General features: G+C 39.9%; 1 protein-coding gene across 7 annotated transcripts in view; it reads right to left on the reverse strand.

Annotated features, from left to right (window-relative positions):
- cdc42bpab (CDC42 binding protein kinase alpha (DMPK-like) b) overlaps positions 1-18,147 on the reverse strand; it is a 106,780-nt gene that overhangs the window by 70,025 nt on the left and 18,608 nt on the right. For all 7 annotated transcript variants that reach the window (XR_014536976.1, XM_083562925.1, XM_083562924.1 and 4 more), the window contains exons 2-5: positions 17,307-17,398; positions 11,336-11,419; positions 10,972-11,067; positions 6,769-6,917 (exon numbers count right to left, since the gene is read on the reverse strand). Coding sequence is in view for 6 of the 7 variants with exons in the window: in XM_083562925.1 (XP_083419051.1) it covers positions 6,769-6,917; positions 10,972-11,067; positions 11,336-11,419; positions 17,307-17,398 (421 nt within the window). In the remaining variant the exon portion in view is untranslated. The remainder of the gene's footprint in view (positions 1-6,768; positions 6,918-10,971; positions 11,068-11,335; positions 11,420-17,306; positions 17,399-18,147) is intronic.

Below are 18,147 nucleotides of genomic sequence, written 5' to 3' on the forward strand. Positions count from 1 at the left end.
AAGTAAGGTTTGAAAGAAGAATAAGATGGTGGAAACTGAAGGAGGAAGAGTGTAGTGTGAGGTTCAGGGAAGAGGTCAGACAGGGGCTCGGTGGTGGTGAAGAGGTGCCGGATGATTGGGCAACTACTGCAGGAGTGATGAGGGAGGCAGCTAGAAAAGTACTTGGTGTGACATCTGGAAATAGAAAGCAAGACAAGGAGACGTGGTGGTGGAATGAGGAAGTGCAGGAGAGCATTAGGGGGAAGAGGTTGGCAAAACAGAAGTGGGATCGACAGAGTGATGAGAAAAGTAGGCAGGAGTACAAGGAGATGCGGCAGCAGGTTAAAAGGGATGTGGCGAAAGCCAAGGAAAAGGCATATGAGGAACTGTATAAGAGGTTGGACACTAAGGAAGGAGAAAAGGATTTATACCGATTGGCCAAGCAGAGGGACCGAGCTGGGAAGGATGTACTGCAAGTTAGAGCAATAAAGGATGGAGAGGGAAATGTGTTGACTAGTGAGAAGAGTGTGTTGAGAAGATGGAGGGAGTATTTTGAGCAGCTGATGAATGAGGAAAATCAGAGAGAGAGAAGGTTGGAGGATGTGGAGTTAGTGAAGCAGGATGTAGATAGGATTAGTAAGGAGGAAGTGAGAGCAGCGATTAAGAGGATGAAGAATGGAAAGTCGGTTGGACCAGATGACATACCGGTAGAAGCGTGGAGATGTTTAGGAGAGATGGCAGTGGAGTTTTTAACCAGATTGTTTAACAGGATTCTGGAAGGGGAGAGGATGCCTGAGGAATGGAGAAGGAGTGTGCTGGTACCGATCTTTAAGCATAAGGGAGATGTGCAGACCTGCAGTAACTACAGGGGAATTAAGTTGATCAGTCACACCATGAAGTTATGGGAAAGAGTAGTGGAAGCCAGGCTGAGAGAAGAGGTGACCATCTGTGAGCAACAGTATGGTTTCATGCCGAGGAAGAGCACCACAGATGCCTTATTTGCTTTAAGGATGTTGATGGAGAAGTATAGAGAAGGACAGAAGGAGCTGCATTGTGTATTTGTGGATTTAGAGAAAGCGTACGACAGGGTGCCGAGAGAGGAGTTGTGGTATTGTATGAGGAAGTCAGGTGTGTCAGAGAAGTATGTGAGGGTGGTGCAGGACATGTATGAGGACAGTGTGACGGCAGTAAAGTGTGCAGTAGGTACGACAGACTGGTTCAGGGTGAAGGTTGGACTGCATCAAGGATCGGCCCTGAGCCCTTTCCTGTTTGCAGTGGTGATGGACAGGTTGACGGACGAGGTCAGACAGGAGTCTCCCTGGACTATGATGTTTGCAGATGATATTGTGATTTGTGGTGAGAGTAGAGAGCAGGTTGAGAAGAGCCTGGAGAGGTGGAGATATGCGCTGGAGAGAAGGGGAATGAAAGTCAGTAGGTGTAAGACAGAGTACATGTGTGTGAATGAGAGGGAGGGCAGTGGAGTGATGCGGTTGCAGGGAGAAGAGGTGGAGAAGGTGGAGGAGTTCAGGTACCTGGGGTCAACAGTGCAAAGTAATGGAGAGTGTGTTAGGGAAGTAAAGAAAAGAGTGCAGGCAGGGTGGAGTGGGTGGAGAAGAGTGACAGGAGTGATTTGTGATAGAAGAGTATCTGCAAGAATGAAAGGGAAAGTTTATAGGACTGTGGTGAGACCTGCGATGTTGTATGGATTAGAGACAGTGGCATTGAGTAAAAGACAGGAGGTGGAGCTGGAGGTAGCAGAGCTGAAGATGTTGAGGTTTTCGTTGGGAGTGACGAGGATGGACAAGATTAGAAATGAGTTTATTAGAGGGACAGCACATGTAGGATGTTTTGGTGACAAGGTGAGGGAGGCGAGATTGAGATGGTTTGGACATGTGCAGAGAAGGGACATGAATTATATTGGTAGAAAAATGCTGAAGATGGAGCCACCAGGTAGGAGGAAAAGAGGAAGGCCAAGGAGGAGGTTCATGGATGTGGTGAGGGAAGACATGCAGGTAGTTGGTGTAAAAGAGGCAGATATAGAGGACAGGGTGGTATGGAGACGGATGATCCGCTGTGGCGACCCCTAATGGGAGCAGCCGAAAGAAGAAGAAGAAGAAGAAGAAGATATACATATATATATATACATATATATATATATATATATATATATATATATATATATATATATATATATATATATATATATATATATACAACCAGTGTAAAACAACTCGAATAACATTTTATGCTGGAAACTTGTGTGACTCAAGACTGACTTAGTTATTAAGCCTCGGCTGTCCCTACAAGACTTCCCACTCCATAAATCATTTAAACATCATTTAAAACGTGTCTTTTTAAAGATATATTTAAAATAACAGCGCAAGGTAGACGAGTTGCCGGTAAACCAATTACTGAGCTGGAAGCCATCAGCACTGAGTCATCAACAAGCTCTAAGCAAATAAACAAATAGGCTTCCACTCATGTATCTACATTAACACAGGTGTGAACAAATCAGCCAATCAATGCAGAACTCATCGTTGTCGACATGCATGCTCTTTCAGAGCGACTAACAGCTCAACAAACTTTAAAAAAGACACTTATAGTGTCTTACAGGCATCTGAAATGGTAGCTCACCGTCAAGCACTGATCCTACAGTGCTGTTACACGCATGAACACTGATACTGGAAAATCGTTACACCACCCAAATTTCCCCTCAGGGACCAATAAAGTCTGTCTGTCCATTAGTGGAAGAATTTCAGAGGAAAACAACTATGGTTGAGGTGAGGATACACCACAGAGGGGTGTCTGGTTCATCGGAAGACAACATGCACACACTCATTCACACCTTGGAGTAATTTATCACAGCCTACCAGAGGGGGAGAACCCAGAGAAGAGCCCAGAGAGAACCCATAGGGGAAACTTCTAATTAAAAATAATTGCGTAGTTTTTATGGCAAGCTAGGCCTAGATACATGTTTAGCAATAGCAAAATGTTTGGATGACATTTGTTTGTATTGAGAGCTCTGCTGTAGCTACATCCTTTTTGAATCATGCTATACAAAGAATTGATGCTATTAACCAGTGAAAATGTTGCTTTCATTTCCCGGAGTATCTTTTTTTCGATATTTTCTTACAACTGAATTAAGGTGGAGCACAGTTGGAATTGAAGTTCCATGGCCTGGTGGAAAATTGGCAATCTATGCTAATACTTCTTACAGTTTCTTACAGTAACCAAAAGAATACATGAAATATCTTGAGCAACAAGACACAACCAGAACCTAAACAATTATAAGCCTCATCTAACAACGCCAGTCATGAGGCTCTAGCATCAACACCAAGCTAGGGTCATGATCCTGTCGTGGTGCAGTGCTAATCCATTTGTTACAGACTTGTGGGTGTGCTTCCTGTCATCCTGGCTACGAATAAGAAAAAGAAGGCGAATGAGACAAAGAAGGGGAAGCGAGGCAGGGTGTTAATTCCGCAATGAAATGACTCTAATTTGCGAATTTTAAAATTTTAAAATTTTAAAATAAAAGTGTAAAAGCTCCATGAATCCATTTTCGTGCAACGTCTCTCAATCCATTACATTAACCTCATGATGAGTTTGTCGTTTTTAAAATGAAATGCAGCCTGAGGGTACCTTTGCTAGTTTATCTGCATAGCCAGGGAGTGTCATGTGACGCTGGTGTAAGGAGCGAGTCGTTAGGGTTTTTTTTGTTAACCAAAACCGAGCTCAGCTCCTGCGATCGCACACATGGCTTTAATCAATAACACAATGCGCATATGGCTCAGGTCAATATCCTGCTGTACGCACACAATGCAGTGGTCACGCACCCCCTTAAAAACACACACACAACTCACAACACACACAGAGACACAAAGGGCCAGATGCAGCTGTGTCTGGTGGAGAAGGGTTCGGTTGTGGCTACAGAAACATGCACCACTCCTCTTTGCCGAGGGTTTACTGAGCACAGCAGGAGCTCATGCAAATATCTGGGGCAGGAGAACACAGCTCTTAAACAAAGCACTTCTCTCTCTAGTTTGAGAATTAGCATTATCTTCACACAGTCAACTATGGAGGCATTTAAAGAAATCGATAGCCAAAATGATTACACAAAGAGAGTAATATTTGTAAGAAAGCCAATAAACACTGCAGCATTTCGAAAAGGGGCTTTTTCTTTTACTTGATGTATGATTACAATAGAGTGAAATTATTTCTTTGCATATCCAAGAGATGTTACAACGCTGGTGTTTGCCATAATATAGCGCAAGTGAAGCACAGGAAATTAATGGCCTAGTTCGAGGGCCCCAAATCAATTCTGTGGCATCTAACTTAGGATTTCCTTCATTCTGTTGTCTCTGCCTGTCAATACAACTATTCAAAAATGACTTGAACTCTGGGACCCTTTTAAAACATTCCACTTCAAAATTATTGGAATGGAAAGGTCAACTCATGTTTTATTTGTTTGTTTTTTGCTGTAAAGTCTGTACATTTACTTGGTCTTAGAAGATATTTAGGTTTGAAATTCATAAAGCGAACATGGGACGACAGAACAGAATTCCGTCACTTTCTGATTTACATGTTTGAAGACACCCACTTTTCAAGTGACTGAAAATATTGGAACATGTGACTGACAGATGTTTCTTGTTTCTAAAAAAGGTAAACCAACATGATGATCAGAGAGATGTCTTTAAGAGATAAGAGAAAAGGAAGCTTGAAATTGAGAAAAGAGAAAAAATTTTAAAGAAATAAATAAATGGTCTGTCACACAATGTTTAACACATCCAGATGTAAAACCAACGAATGAAAGCTGAAAACTGGATGTGTGTAGCAGCACCCGTGTATAGCAGCCACTAAGAGTAGTCCTTGCTGTTCAAATACTTTTGGAGGGGACGTTTCGAGTGAGGTTTAAAGAGTGTGTAATGCTGCCACTTCTAGCCTGTATTTATTTACTATGTACTCACTGTGTTCTGTTTTTGTGAGCTCCAATTTGGTTATTTTCTGTCTGACTTGATATTTTTACTAAACTACAAATATACGTCAAGGATGCCTGTGCGGTAGTTATTTTCATATTGCAGTCAGCATGAACACACACACACACACACACACACACACACACACACACACACACACACACACACACACACACACACATACACACACACACAAATGCTCTTACACACAAGCTCTCTGGAGAGCTGGCCACACCGTCCCCACCCTCTTATAGCGAGATGTGCCAAACTCTCATGGGAGCAAACTGACCACACCTCATACCCGATCATTACAGCCTCACTGCTTCCCCCAACTAACCCCAAAACCGGCATGCAATTATCACAGCAAGAATAGAATGTGTGTGTGTGTGTGTGTGTGTGTGTGTGTGTGTGTGTGTGTGTGTGTGTGTGTGTGTGTGTTCATAAACATGAACGCATGTAAGAATTTGTTTATGTGATTTAGAGGGTGTGTGCATGTGTGTATATGTGTTTTTGTGTGTGTTGGGGGGGTTTTTGGGGGGTAGACAGATGGGTGTTGTGTGTTTCTCTCTGTAGGTTCGATTTCCACCCTTCATGAGCACAAACACATCAATCGCAGACAAGCTCTGAGCTACCAGTGCACATCTTGAAATCAACGAGAACGAGCCACTTCCTGTGTATTTCCAGCGGCAGGTTTCCCAGCACCACTCACACGTGTGTCTGTTTGACTGAAGAAAATCCTGTTACACCACAACAGTGTGCCAATTTGCTCTTTGTCAGGGCTGATGTTTCACGCTACGTTTCACACTCCGAGCAGGATTGGGACCGGATAAGATATCTGAATGGCTATTTTTATTTCTTTTGTCACTTAAATCATCTGCTGGTGGTTTTTGAGACACATGCATTGACCCTTGTATGTAACAAACTAGGTAAAAGGCAAAAACACACAAATGACAAATGATAGCTATAGACAAATAAATTGAAATTTTTTGGCTTTAACAGAATGAGCTAAAACAGAGAACAGTAGAGATGATGTTAGCAGACTGCCTCACCCCCATAGGCAAACATGGAGGTGGAAGCTTAATGGTTTGTGGTTATTTTGGAGACTTATTCCAGGTGAAAGGAAAACTGAACCAACATGGCTCCCATTCCATACTTCAACAAACACCACGCAATTTTATCTGGACTGTGGCTCATTTAAACCGACTACAACATGCATACAACATTTGTATATTTGTTTGGTCTTCATACCAGTTTGTCACATAGAAACAAAAGGAACATGCATGTGTGTTTCTGAAGGGTTTGTATGTTAAATCCCTATTAGAGCGCAAATTAAAAACAGAAATGAGTTTTCTTACCACAAATTAGATGTATTATCTCTACTTAAGAGAAAGGATTCATGAAAACATTTGATCTGTTTATATATAAATCCCATTGTCAGTGTTTCTAAAAAAAAAATTCTTTGTTCAATAAACACTTCAGGGCATCCCATTATTATTAACAGGTTCAAGAGCTGCTACAAAAAAAATCTAAATCTAAACCAAAAAAAAAACTGCCACATGTAGTTTTGTTTCTTATTTGCATCCATTCAAATTCGTTGAGTGGCTCCACCCATTTTACTTTGTCCTACGGTCATTCGGTAAATCTCATTACAAATAAACGGCTTCTACAGTGACTGATGCTCATTGTTGAAAGTCATTTGTTTTTTATGATTACAAGTGAGAAGATACCTCAAGTAAAATCATCCCAAAACTTAAGGCATGGTCTCAGTAAGAAGCTAAGCTAGGCAACTTAAGCTAGCAAGAAACAGTCACCTCACCTGTGGATGTAGTGCAGCTGATGTACAGAGTCAATAGCCAACACCATTTCTGCCAGGTAAAATTTCGCCATGTCCTCAGGCAAGCGGTCCTCGAACTTGCTGAGCAAAGTCAGCAGGTCACCGCCAACGTAGTAGTCCATCACCAAGTACTGCCGAAAGAAAGCAGAAAGGAGAAGCTCATATGAAAATATAAAAGATAATCGAATGCTTCGGAAAATCAAACACATCACTAGGTGCACTTCCACTAAAGTAAACTAATCCTCAGGCTGCGTTTCCATTCTGCTCCAGGAAACATGATTGTTATGTAAAAGAATCCCAGCAAGTAAAAACCAGCATTACAATGACCAGAAGAAGAGGATTGGGGTGATGATGCAGGGTCGGCAATGCTAGGAAGCCTCAAGGACAGACAGGTTTAAGGTCTTTGCCATATCCCTTAGCCCATAGCTCTGACCCTGTGATCATCATCTCAGAGTCTTTTGCTACCTCAGATGTGAGAATTCAGAGCTTGGATTGAGGTTAGACTAGCCAGCTAACTGTGACGAGTCGACACTGTAGAGTCTCCTTAACCCAGTTATACATTTATCAAGAAAGACGGTTGTGTGGTATTTGATCTAAACCAATCTCTTGTATATACTTGGGATGTGCATCTCCATAACTGGCCGATGCAATTCATTATTAATGATACATATGTAGCAACTACTGATGCAATGTGATTCACCCCCATTATGATGCAGTGCGATCCGATTTCGATTCCATTCAACACAATTCAATTTAATGTAAAAAAAAAAAAAAAAAAAAAAAAAAAGATGCTCTGCGATTCAATAAGGTACAGATAGTTTACTTTTATTTATTTGGTTCAGACAGACAGCAAACCATAAATTTAATTTAAGTGCCTTCACAAACATCTCTTTGTAGTGCAAAAAACCTTTGCCATGTTAATCTGTATTCTTTGTGATTCTTAGGACACGCCTCGGTCTCCGTAGTGTTGTGATACGTCACGTAGCAGCAGCGGTGCTGAGAGAACGTGCTCGAGAAACAGTTTAACAAGGAGAAATCGAGCTACATATCAAATATTGGTCACAAATTATTGTTCAGTTTCTAAATAACAAAAGTATTGAGCATCTACTAATAGTTAAATTTAAATAAATAATTTTGTTATACCCTTACGAGGGAAATATCAAGGTCCGTGACGTCGGAGTGACGTGGGGCCGCCTTCCCGTGGGCTCACCACCTGCAGGAGGGACCGTAAGGGACGGTGCTGTGAGGATTGGGCAGCAGTCGAAGGCAGGGGCCTGCTTAGACTGCTGCCCCCGCGACCCGAATTACGGATAAGCGGGAGAAAATGAATGAATGAATGAATGAATGAATTTTGTTATAAATGCAAACGTCTATCTAATGCATCACATCTTCATATTTTATGCCGATTAACCTTACCATCCCTTGTATATACTGTACAATTCATTTAGGTGTAAGAAGTAGTGCACATGCAAGAAGCAGCCATGTTCACATGACGTTATTCACTGAAATTGAAGTTTACGAGACTCAAAATTCCCGACCTAAGGGAATTTTTCTTTGATTCTATCCTGGTTGGAGAATTATGAGTTACAACCTCTAGTCCAGGGGTCACCAACCTTTTGAAACTGAGAGCTACTTCTTGGGTACCGATTAATGGGAAGGGCTACCAGTTTGATACACACAAGTCGAAATACCACACAAGTTCTGAAATAACAAATTTGCTCAATTTACCTTTGATTATATGTTATTATTAATAATGAATGATATTCATCTATATCTAGTCATCTATATTTTAATATTGTTATTTTCAAATTCACACCAATGCAAGTGTGATTTAAAAAAGAATAGCAACAAAAAAAATTTGTTGCAGCCCACTGGTAAGTAGCGCTATGGTAGCGCTATGGGCTTTTTCTACATTTTTAGAAAAAGCCCACGGGCGACTCATGTGGTCCCTGCAGACGACCATGTTGGTGACCCCTGCTCTAGTCCATTGCAGCACTGAGCCACTAGGAAAACTGATTTATGTAAATGTATACACTCACCGGCCACTTTATTAGGTCCAACTGCTCGTTAACGCAAATTTCATATCAGCCAATCACATGGCAGCAACTAAATGCATTTAGGCATGTAGACATGGTCAAGACGATCTGCTGCAGTTCAAACCGAGGGTCAGAATGGGGAAGAAAGGTGATTTAAGTGACTTTGAACGTGGCATGATTGTTGGTGCCAGACGGGCTGGTCTGAGTATTTCAGAAACTGCTGATCTACTGGGATTTTCACGCACAACCATCTCTAGGGTTTACAGAGAATGGTCTGAAAAAGAGAAAATATCCAGTGAGCGGCAGTTCTGTGGGCGCAAATGCCTTGTTGATGCCAGAGGTCAGAGGAGAATGGCCAGACTGGTTCGAGCTGATAGACAGGTAACAGTAACTCAAATAACCACTCGTTACAACCGAGGTATGCAGAAGAGCATCTCTGAACGCACGTCGAACCTTGAGGCGGATGGGCTACAGCAGCACTCACAGGCACCAGATCTCAATCCAATAGCAGCACTCACAGGCACCAGATCTCAATCCAATAGAGCACCTTTGGGATGTGGTGGAATGGGAGATTCGCATCATGGATGTGCAGCCGACAAATCTTCAGCAACTACGTGATGCTATCATGCCAATATGGACCAAAATCTCTGAGGAATGTTTCCAGTACCTTGTTGAATCTATGCCACGAAGGATTAAGGCAGTTCTGAAGGCAAAAGGGGTTCCAACCCGGTACTAGTAAGGTGTACCTAATAAAGTGGCCGGTATATAGTGTATATACTTATTGGTTGGCATTAATTACAACATTATAATAGACATTTCAGGCTACTTGAAGCACAAAAACCTATTTTTAAACCTAAAAAACTAAAACAGTGTGAAAAATTCAGGATTTAAAAAAAGCAGTTCAATTAGTGAGTCATGCACATTCTACATAGTAAATCCCGAGTCCTGCTTAACAAACTGTCAGCTTTGGCGAGCAAACTTAACTACTTAAATTTCTGGGAAAAGTTCATAAGGTGCTTCCTGGAAAACATAGCAGCTTTTTTTCTATTCTGGAATTTAGACTCTTCTGAAAATATGTCTTCCAGTTACTAAAACATCCCTTTTCCTTATATCTTATTCCTTTCCTGACAATCTTTTATATATTTAGTGTTCTCTGGATCCTACTTTCCTTCATTGCCGTTGTTATTGTTTTTTTTTTTTAACGTCTCACTAGCTAAAGCAAAGATGCTTATCCTTTGCATTGCACCTTGAGGTGTTAGCTCCATCTCCATCACTCCTTAACCCAGACCTATTTCCTACTTTACACTTAGTGTACCATCTTAAATACCTTACATCCTCTGGGCATGCTTCCTGCGTGTACTTTTCCCCAAAACTGCACGCCACGATTGCTTTACCGTTAATCGCAATAACTTTCTCGCTCTCTGCGGTCAGCAGACTGTGAACGTAACAGGAGCGGTCTGCCACACCATGATCATGCCGATCTACTCGTAAAACAGTCCAAGCCATCAGACGCTAAGAAACACAAATCTTTGAGAGCCAGAATAAGAGCGTTCCTCTTTGCAGCTACGTAAAATCTAGTTGAATCGCAGTGATAATCTGTAACACCTCCCTTCCTCTTTTTACTGCTCCATAAACACAGACATGGAAAAGTCTGTCTCAACAGGAGTCAAAAACATCTACATCACACACACACACACACACACACACACACATACACACATACACACGCACTTATATACACACACCAGCTGGGATATTATTTCCCTTGAAACATTCTGTCTATAACAGTAGATTCATGCACAAGCCCAACTTTTCAGTGACAAAGCTTATCTGATATCAACAGCTGGACAACAGAGAGAAATCACTGCAATTTTTTCCTTTCCTTTTCTTCATACATTTTTTTTAGCTCTTCAAGAACCAGAAAGCTCATTGACACTTGCACACATTGCTCTGTTCAATAATCCAACAATATAACTAGCCAACAAAATGGGTCTCTGGAGGACTAGTGGTTAGACCCTAGTTTTAATTCCTGACCGAACATCCATTCGGTGATGTGCACAAGTCACAAATCACAAGAAAACAGCCCAAAAATATTATAATAATAATTACTAGCCAACAAAATTATGGTATTATTATTTTTTTTTCTCACCAAGTTGTTCTCATCCTGGAAGGCATAATGTAAAGTAGTGATCCATTGGCTGTCCCCGTTCACCAGAACATCCCGCTCCTCCCGAAAACATGCCGTCTAAGAATAAGAGAAAACTGTAAGAGGAAGTTCATTTTCATACTATTTCTGAACAACGATTCTTTGTTCCTTCATCTGTGTAAAATGAAGTGTAGATTGAAGCCCATTTATTATAACTAGTAGCATCAAGCTAGAAAAAGATAAGTGTAATGCTGATCTCCAGGGTTGGATGATGCTGATAATGAGTTGAAGGATAATTATAAAAAGGTTGTTATGCTTTAGGTCCAAAACAAAAAGCGTTACATTGGGAAAACAAAGTGATGCCTACCTCAGCCCTCTTCAGCATCTTCCATTTGTTTAAAATCTTCATAGCAAACACTTTGTCTGCGTTCTTCACCTTCACAACAGCCACCTGTCAACAACAGAATTATCAATAAAGTCAACAATAAAGTCTTTAAATGGGTGAAAAAAAATAGATCCACATAATAAACATAACGGTCTAGTATCACTTTGGGTCCAAGTTAACTTTTCATTTAATCTCCAAGACAGTATTGCTTGAGAAATCTTTTAATTCAGAGATGCCCAAACTAAGGTTCGTGGACCCTAATTTTGGCATCTATGGACTATTCCAAATAAAAAATGCTATTTGCCATATCCCGTATTTAAGAAGGAAACAAAGGAGAAAAAATGCAATTTGGTGAAACTTAGGACCAGTTTCATGTCTCTCATTAGAACTGTCATTGAACTCTATTATATAATAAATGGGATTGTTTTTCATTGTACAATAAGTTTCACTGAACTAGAACTTTGGAAATATAACTTCATTAGTTATGCAGATTACAGAGTCATGTTTTTATTTAAATTATTTATTTTATTTTAGATATTATTCATTTATTAATGAGAAGAACATGGCAACATTCAATTTAATACAACACTGATCAGGCATAACATTTGCCTATTATTGTGTTGCCCCCCTTTTGCTGCCGAAACAGTCCCACCCTGCTAACAGCATTAACTTCTTCAGCAGTGTGAGCTACAGGAGCTCGTCTGTTGGATCGGACCACATGGACCAGCCTTCGCTCCACACATGCATCAATGATCCTCAGCTGCCCATGACCCTGTCACTGGATCACCACTGTTCTTTCCTTGGACTAATTTTGATAGATACTGACCACTGCAGACCAGGAACATCCCACAAGATCTGCAGTTTTGGAGATGCTCTTATTGCAAATGCTCTTAAATCCTTACGCTTGCCCATTTTTCCTGCTTTTAACACGTCAACTTTGAGGACAAAATGTACATTTGCTGCCTAATAAATATTTCCACCAATAACAGGTGCCATCATGAAGAGATAATCAGACATTCACTTCACCGCTCATAATGTTTTAATGTCATAATGCTATGCCTGATCCATGTATAATGATTTTTGGCCCATTTTTAGGAAATGTTGGGTGTCTCTGCTTGAATCTGTCCGGCTTTCTCACCTCCATATCCAAATACTCTGCTTGTACAGTCGTCTGAAGTTCGCTAACTAGCCAAGACTCTATAATGTGCAACCTTGATTCCAAAGTTTGTGTCCTCCACCATGTCTACACTGAAGTTCTTATTGAAATGGCAGAATATGGTAAATATAAGAAAGGAAGCTCTGGTTCTTTATGTGTGTGGGTTTTTAGGAAGAGTGAATTTTGTGCAAAGGGTCATCATCCTTTATTTTTTTCTCCCATTAAACACCACTGGCCATGTTCCACCAGTGTCATCAGAGCTGCAGATCATTTCCCCAATAGGAATAAGCAGGCAGTGAATTCATGAATTAACTAAATATACATTAAAATCTTATGAAAGCCTAAAGTCAATTTGCACACAAGGACACAAGAATGCAACTAAGCCTTGAACCAGTGAAGACCCAACTCTGGAAGATTGGCGGTGCAGAAATTTTATTTAAATACCTTCTCATCATCAGCATGGAGGGGGTCCCTTGGGGGACAAGGACAAGGGCATATGAATACCAAACCAGCTGTTTTTCATTAAAAGACATACCTTTATAAATTAAAGTGCAATAATTAAATTAAACATGCCAACACATGACATTTAAGGACATATACATTTTATATATATACCCTAAATAAGTTTTAGTGACGACCATTCCGTAAAACTATTGAATATTCCTACTAATATTTCTATTGATATTTTTAATAATGCTATTAAAATGGATAATGTTGTTTTATTTTTAAGTGGGGTTGTATGAGGTAACTAGTCAGTGTATTAGCTGCAGGGCTCAGCATTCTTCCTGTTTGGAGGAGAATAGACATACACTGTTGAGCACAGGAGCACAGCAAGAAAAAGCCTATTTTATCCTCCTCTAAGAAGTCTCACTTGTTGCTGTACTGTACTGTACTGTTCTTGCACTGCATTCTTCACTCCTGCAAACTGGGAGAGTGCTAAGCGTTGTCTACCTTTGGTAATACTAGCCATAAGAACAGTGGTGCTTGACAGTTCTATGACCCAAAACATCATCCGTCTGGACTCACAGACTGTGAATTGAACCCGATCAAACAAATTAGGCAAAAATGTTATTCCTGATCATTTCTTTCTTGAGAAAAATTATCCAATATTACACATTTGTATTAAGTGTGTGAACTTCTAGGATTAGTTTTTAATATCTGCTGTGAAGTATCTTGTATCTTGTTAAGCAATAACTGCAAGCAAACGTTTCTGGTAAATGTTTATCAGTTCTGCAAATTGGCTTGAAGGAATTTGATCGCTTTAGGTCCTATCACAACATTTTTATTAGATCAATGTCAGGACTTTGACATGGCCAAAACATTACTCTTTTGCCATTTTGACCATTCTTTTGGTGGAATGATGTATGTTTGCGGTCATTGTCTAGCTGCATGATCATTCATTTTCCACACATAGAAAACCGATTTAATTATGGTAACGTGTGAAAATTTAAATAATTACTTTACACATCTGGGCTACAACAACATAAACAAGATACTTAGATTTGTATATACATTTGGCTGCAAGTTCATCTGATTTTTTTTAGCTTCGGCAAGTGATGATCCTTGGTATTTGCAGTGCATTGTACGATCCTTTTTTTCTTTTTTTTTTTTTTTTTTTATACCTTTCCAAAGCACGGTAAGGATTTTCTGATTGAGACAGTCTGTAAAATCTCTGACTCCTTGATTAGGGCTGTGACTACTAAACCTGGGAGCTAATTAAGATGCACAGCCAGCATTTTGTCCAAGGGTTTTTAATTTCAATGACCCAAGTACATTAAATAAAAACACTGCATTTTTTCTTTAAAATTGCAGCACCTTAATCACACAGCAGCGGTGAGCGGTCAGGGCCAGCAAATCCTTCTCTGCTGGCCTAAACACTATCAGAAGCACTGACCTACATTTACAACCTAAATTCTGATATTTGTTTCATGAAATTGTATTAATTTATTCCCAACAGTTTATTCTCTTCATTTCTTTGCGTTTCTTTTGGCTGCACCGCTTCCAGTACGTGTATGTGGATGTTAGATTTTTTGTCCAATCAGATTTCAGTCTCTATGTGCTGCCATGTCAATCTAATCTGCCCAGAGCTTTCAAAGTCAGTACTGCTAGCCCTTTTTACCTTAGTCTCTATTAGCAATAAGTCTGTTCCTTTAACCAATCAGATTTCAAATTCGCCTTACAGGGCAGCTAGCTGGCCCAGAATAGCGTCAGCATTTTTCCGTCCTCTGATTGGTTGGTCAGAGGGAAACTGTTACAGCCAAGTTCGACTAGCAAAATATATCTGCAGCGCTCTGCACACATTAATACATCCGAGTTAAACTTTTTTATGCCCACAAAGGTTGACAAAGGAAGAGAAATTATTTTGGTCCCAGACAAACTTAAAAATACATTTTCAAGAAAAGCTAGACATCGTGAGAAGAGGTCCCTCAGAGGTAAGAAGAGGTCCCTCAGCCCAGGAAAGGGTTTGTTCACCACTTCCAGACCAGTGAATACGAGCGGTACGACTGGCTTACAGCCTCTGAGGAGCGGTGCAAATTATGAGTATGTATCTATGGTGAGTAGGTTGCATTTTATTTACATTTTAATGTTTTTGTCATGTTATTAGACAAATATTGATTCTGAACTGCTCCAGATGATGGAGGTGCACAGTTGAGGTTGTAGTGTAGAGGTTTGGAGTCTTAACTGGGTTTCCTGCTTCAGTAAAATGGTATTCAGCCTCCATATGTGAAATGCCTCTCTCTCTGTATTGTTATATTGCGTTTTTGTATAGTATTGATGATTTCTATATTTGCAACGTGATAGTGGTGGTATTAAGAGGTGGATTAAGTTGGGTAGATCCCCACTGAAGGCCCAGGTACAAAATGCACGGTCTGTCACTGTCACACAGTCACCATGTTGGACAAATGTACACTGACTGCATCCATGTACTGTAAGTTGGTTAAAACTAATGGTTTTTAAGATCTGAATGGAAAAGATCCTGGAAAGAAATAACAACCACACAAGATTTTGTGTCTAAGTGTTAGAGAAGATATGCCAATTAGCTTTCATTCAATGATGGAAAAAAAGTTGCGCTCACACCTCTGCTATTAACCACACAACAGACCGCGGGAACTAAATGTCATGTAGTGTGGGATTTCAAAAACTTCTGCAGTGCCCACTAGGCGTACGGTAACACAACACTAATTCTTTGGCAGTGTTTTTGTTCCCTACATGGTGATTTGATCAGGGAGGGAACTTGCTGCTTTTGGCCCCTGGCTTTACTCGTGGTGGACTAGCTTTCACTCTTAGTCTTCGCTCCCTAACGTTCAAAATACCAGATCATCAGTTTAAGGCTTTCAGAACCAACCAAGGGCCACTCCTGTGACACAATTAAAACATAAATGCTTTATAAGCACAAAAAGAATAAAGCCAATATTAAGTATGTTTTCAGGATTTTATACTCAGCCAATTATGAAAACTTTCTTAAAGACTCCATGTGTTAACTCTGTTATTGGACTTGACTTTTAGAAGCCCTGTGAGTCCTGGTGAATATTATAGTTAGATAGCTTGGGGTGGCCTTGTACTAAATAAACAGAAATAATAATGTAAAACACGTGTTGAGAATAAACTCTCGCTCCAAACTCAGGGTCACTCAAATATTCTAAATTCACTGAATCCCCCTGAAGCATAAACATAACTTGTCCCATACACATAGCTTAGCTTCCCCGTTTTGGAAAAATCCTCACCGTATAAAAAGACTGCAGTATTTCCATATGTTGCTGGCTCCAACTGTGTCTGAAAGGAAGGGTGAGACTCGGAGAAAGCAACATATCCCAAATGAATAAAATGCCATGGTAATTTGCCGCAGGTTGCCAAATCGTTCGGATCATTTTGACTCTGGTTTAAGAATATTCTCCATGTGTAGCAGGCTATGCTAGCACAGGCTGAGAGACATGAAGCAGGTTTATTGGGAAATCTAACCACGATCAAAACGTCCGTTAAGTCAGCCATAGCCATAGCTTTAACACTGGGCTTTTCTCCAAAGACCTCTAGTTTACAGGACCAACGCTCAAAGAGGTCTCGTGAAAGCATCGATTCCCCAGTGAACATATCATATTAGGTGACATTATACAGATGTACTGATACCCAGAAATAGCTTCACCTGTCTTCTAAGTATAATAAACATTCTTACATACCTAAAAAGGAATTGAGGATAATTAAAAATGCACCTTATATGATTTTTTTGTACTCTTATATTACAGAATTAACATTCTGCATATTTCTGAATCCCACTTGTGGTCTTAATAAGGTTGAGACAAAAAGAAAATTTTACCAACTTCAACAAGAAATGCAGACACTTTAACGTTTAATTAGATCTGTGATTAATTAGCTAACTATCTTATAATATGTTGGGCTATTTTTTTATATTAATACCACCCAATATAACATTATAAATATATAATAATAATAATAATAATAATAATAATAATAATAATAATAATTACTACTGTGCTGTTCTACTACTGTTACTATATTTTATTACATTCCATACATTTTATACCTCCTGTTTGCACATTTAAATATTCCTACTGCAATTTTTACTTCCCTTTTTACAGATTCACTTATTAATTATTTTTATAAACTACTTTATCTATATCTAATATATTTAATCTAATAGTTCCTTTTATTTTATGCCAAATTTTCTGAGCAGCTAATCAGGTTTACATTTCCCTGCAAATTGTATATTGTATACAACTATGTTTGTGACGGATTACATCTTGAATCCTTAAGGCCCACATTTGCGCTAATGATGCGTACCTCTCCAAATGCTCCTCGACCAATCACCTTCAGGATCTCAAAGTCCTCTTTGTGCAGGCGCATCTGCTTCACTTTGGAGGTGAAGGGTTTGGCTGTAGAGAGATAAGAAATGTGAAATGTAGACCTGCAGTACCTCAGTAGCAAATGCAAATGTAACTAAAAGGAAATCATGCATAAACATCACCAAGTCATGTATAAGGAGCAGAAAGTAAAAACCAGCTGATAACCAGGAAGTTCATATGGCTGCAGGAGTGTGTGACTGTGATGAATGGAAATAAATATGCTTGATCACCACAGCCAGTGAAAGTAAACTGAAGTCTAATGTTAAGCAACTCTAATTCTATGGGTATGGATGTGTCTCAATCAGGACCCAGGTGACAAGAGTGCTGTAGAATGTGGAAAATTGCTGTGGCTGCCATGTTTCTAGGCTGTGGTCTTTGCTGGAATTTGGAGTTAATAGACAGGAAGAGTATAATATTAAATCAATCCAAGGATCATTTGAGCAGCTCTTTTAAAGTGATACTTCATTTAAACCCAGTTCTCTCCTCTCACATTGCCACAATAGACACATCATTTACCATTAACATTACTATAATGGAATGTTATGACTGATTGTGTATGCTATGTTACATCTAAGATGAAGGAGCCTGCCTCACTGAAGAGCAGAGACTGAAAGCTAAAAAAAGGGCAGGTGCTGGATTTCGGTCAGCACTCGGATAGAGAAGTGGGTCATCTGTTTCGGCATCGTGAACACCATCACACACAACCCACACCTCTCATTTCTAGCTCTCTTTAAAGTAATCCTAAAGCGTTTCTCCAAATAGAAAGGACCCCGCTTTGT

Source organism: Silurus aristotelis (genome assembly GCF_946808225.1).
Source record: "Silurus aristotelis genome assembly, chromosome: 15".
NCBI classification, from domain to species: Eukaryota; Metazoa; Chordata; class Actinopteri; order Siluriformes; family Siluridae; genus Silurus; species Silurus aristotelis.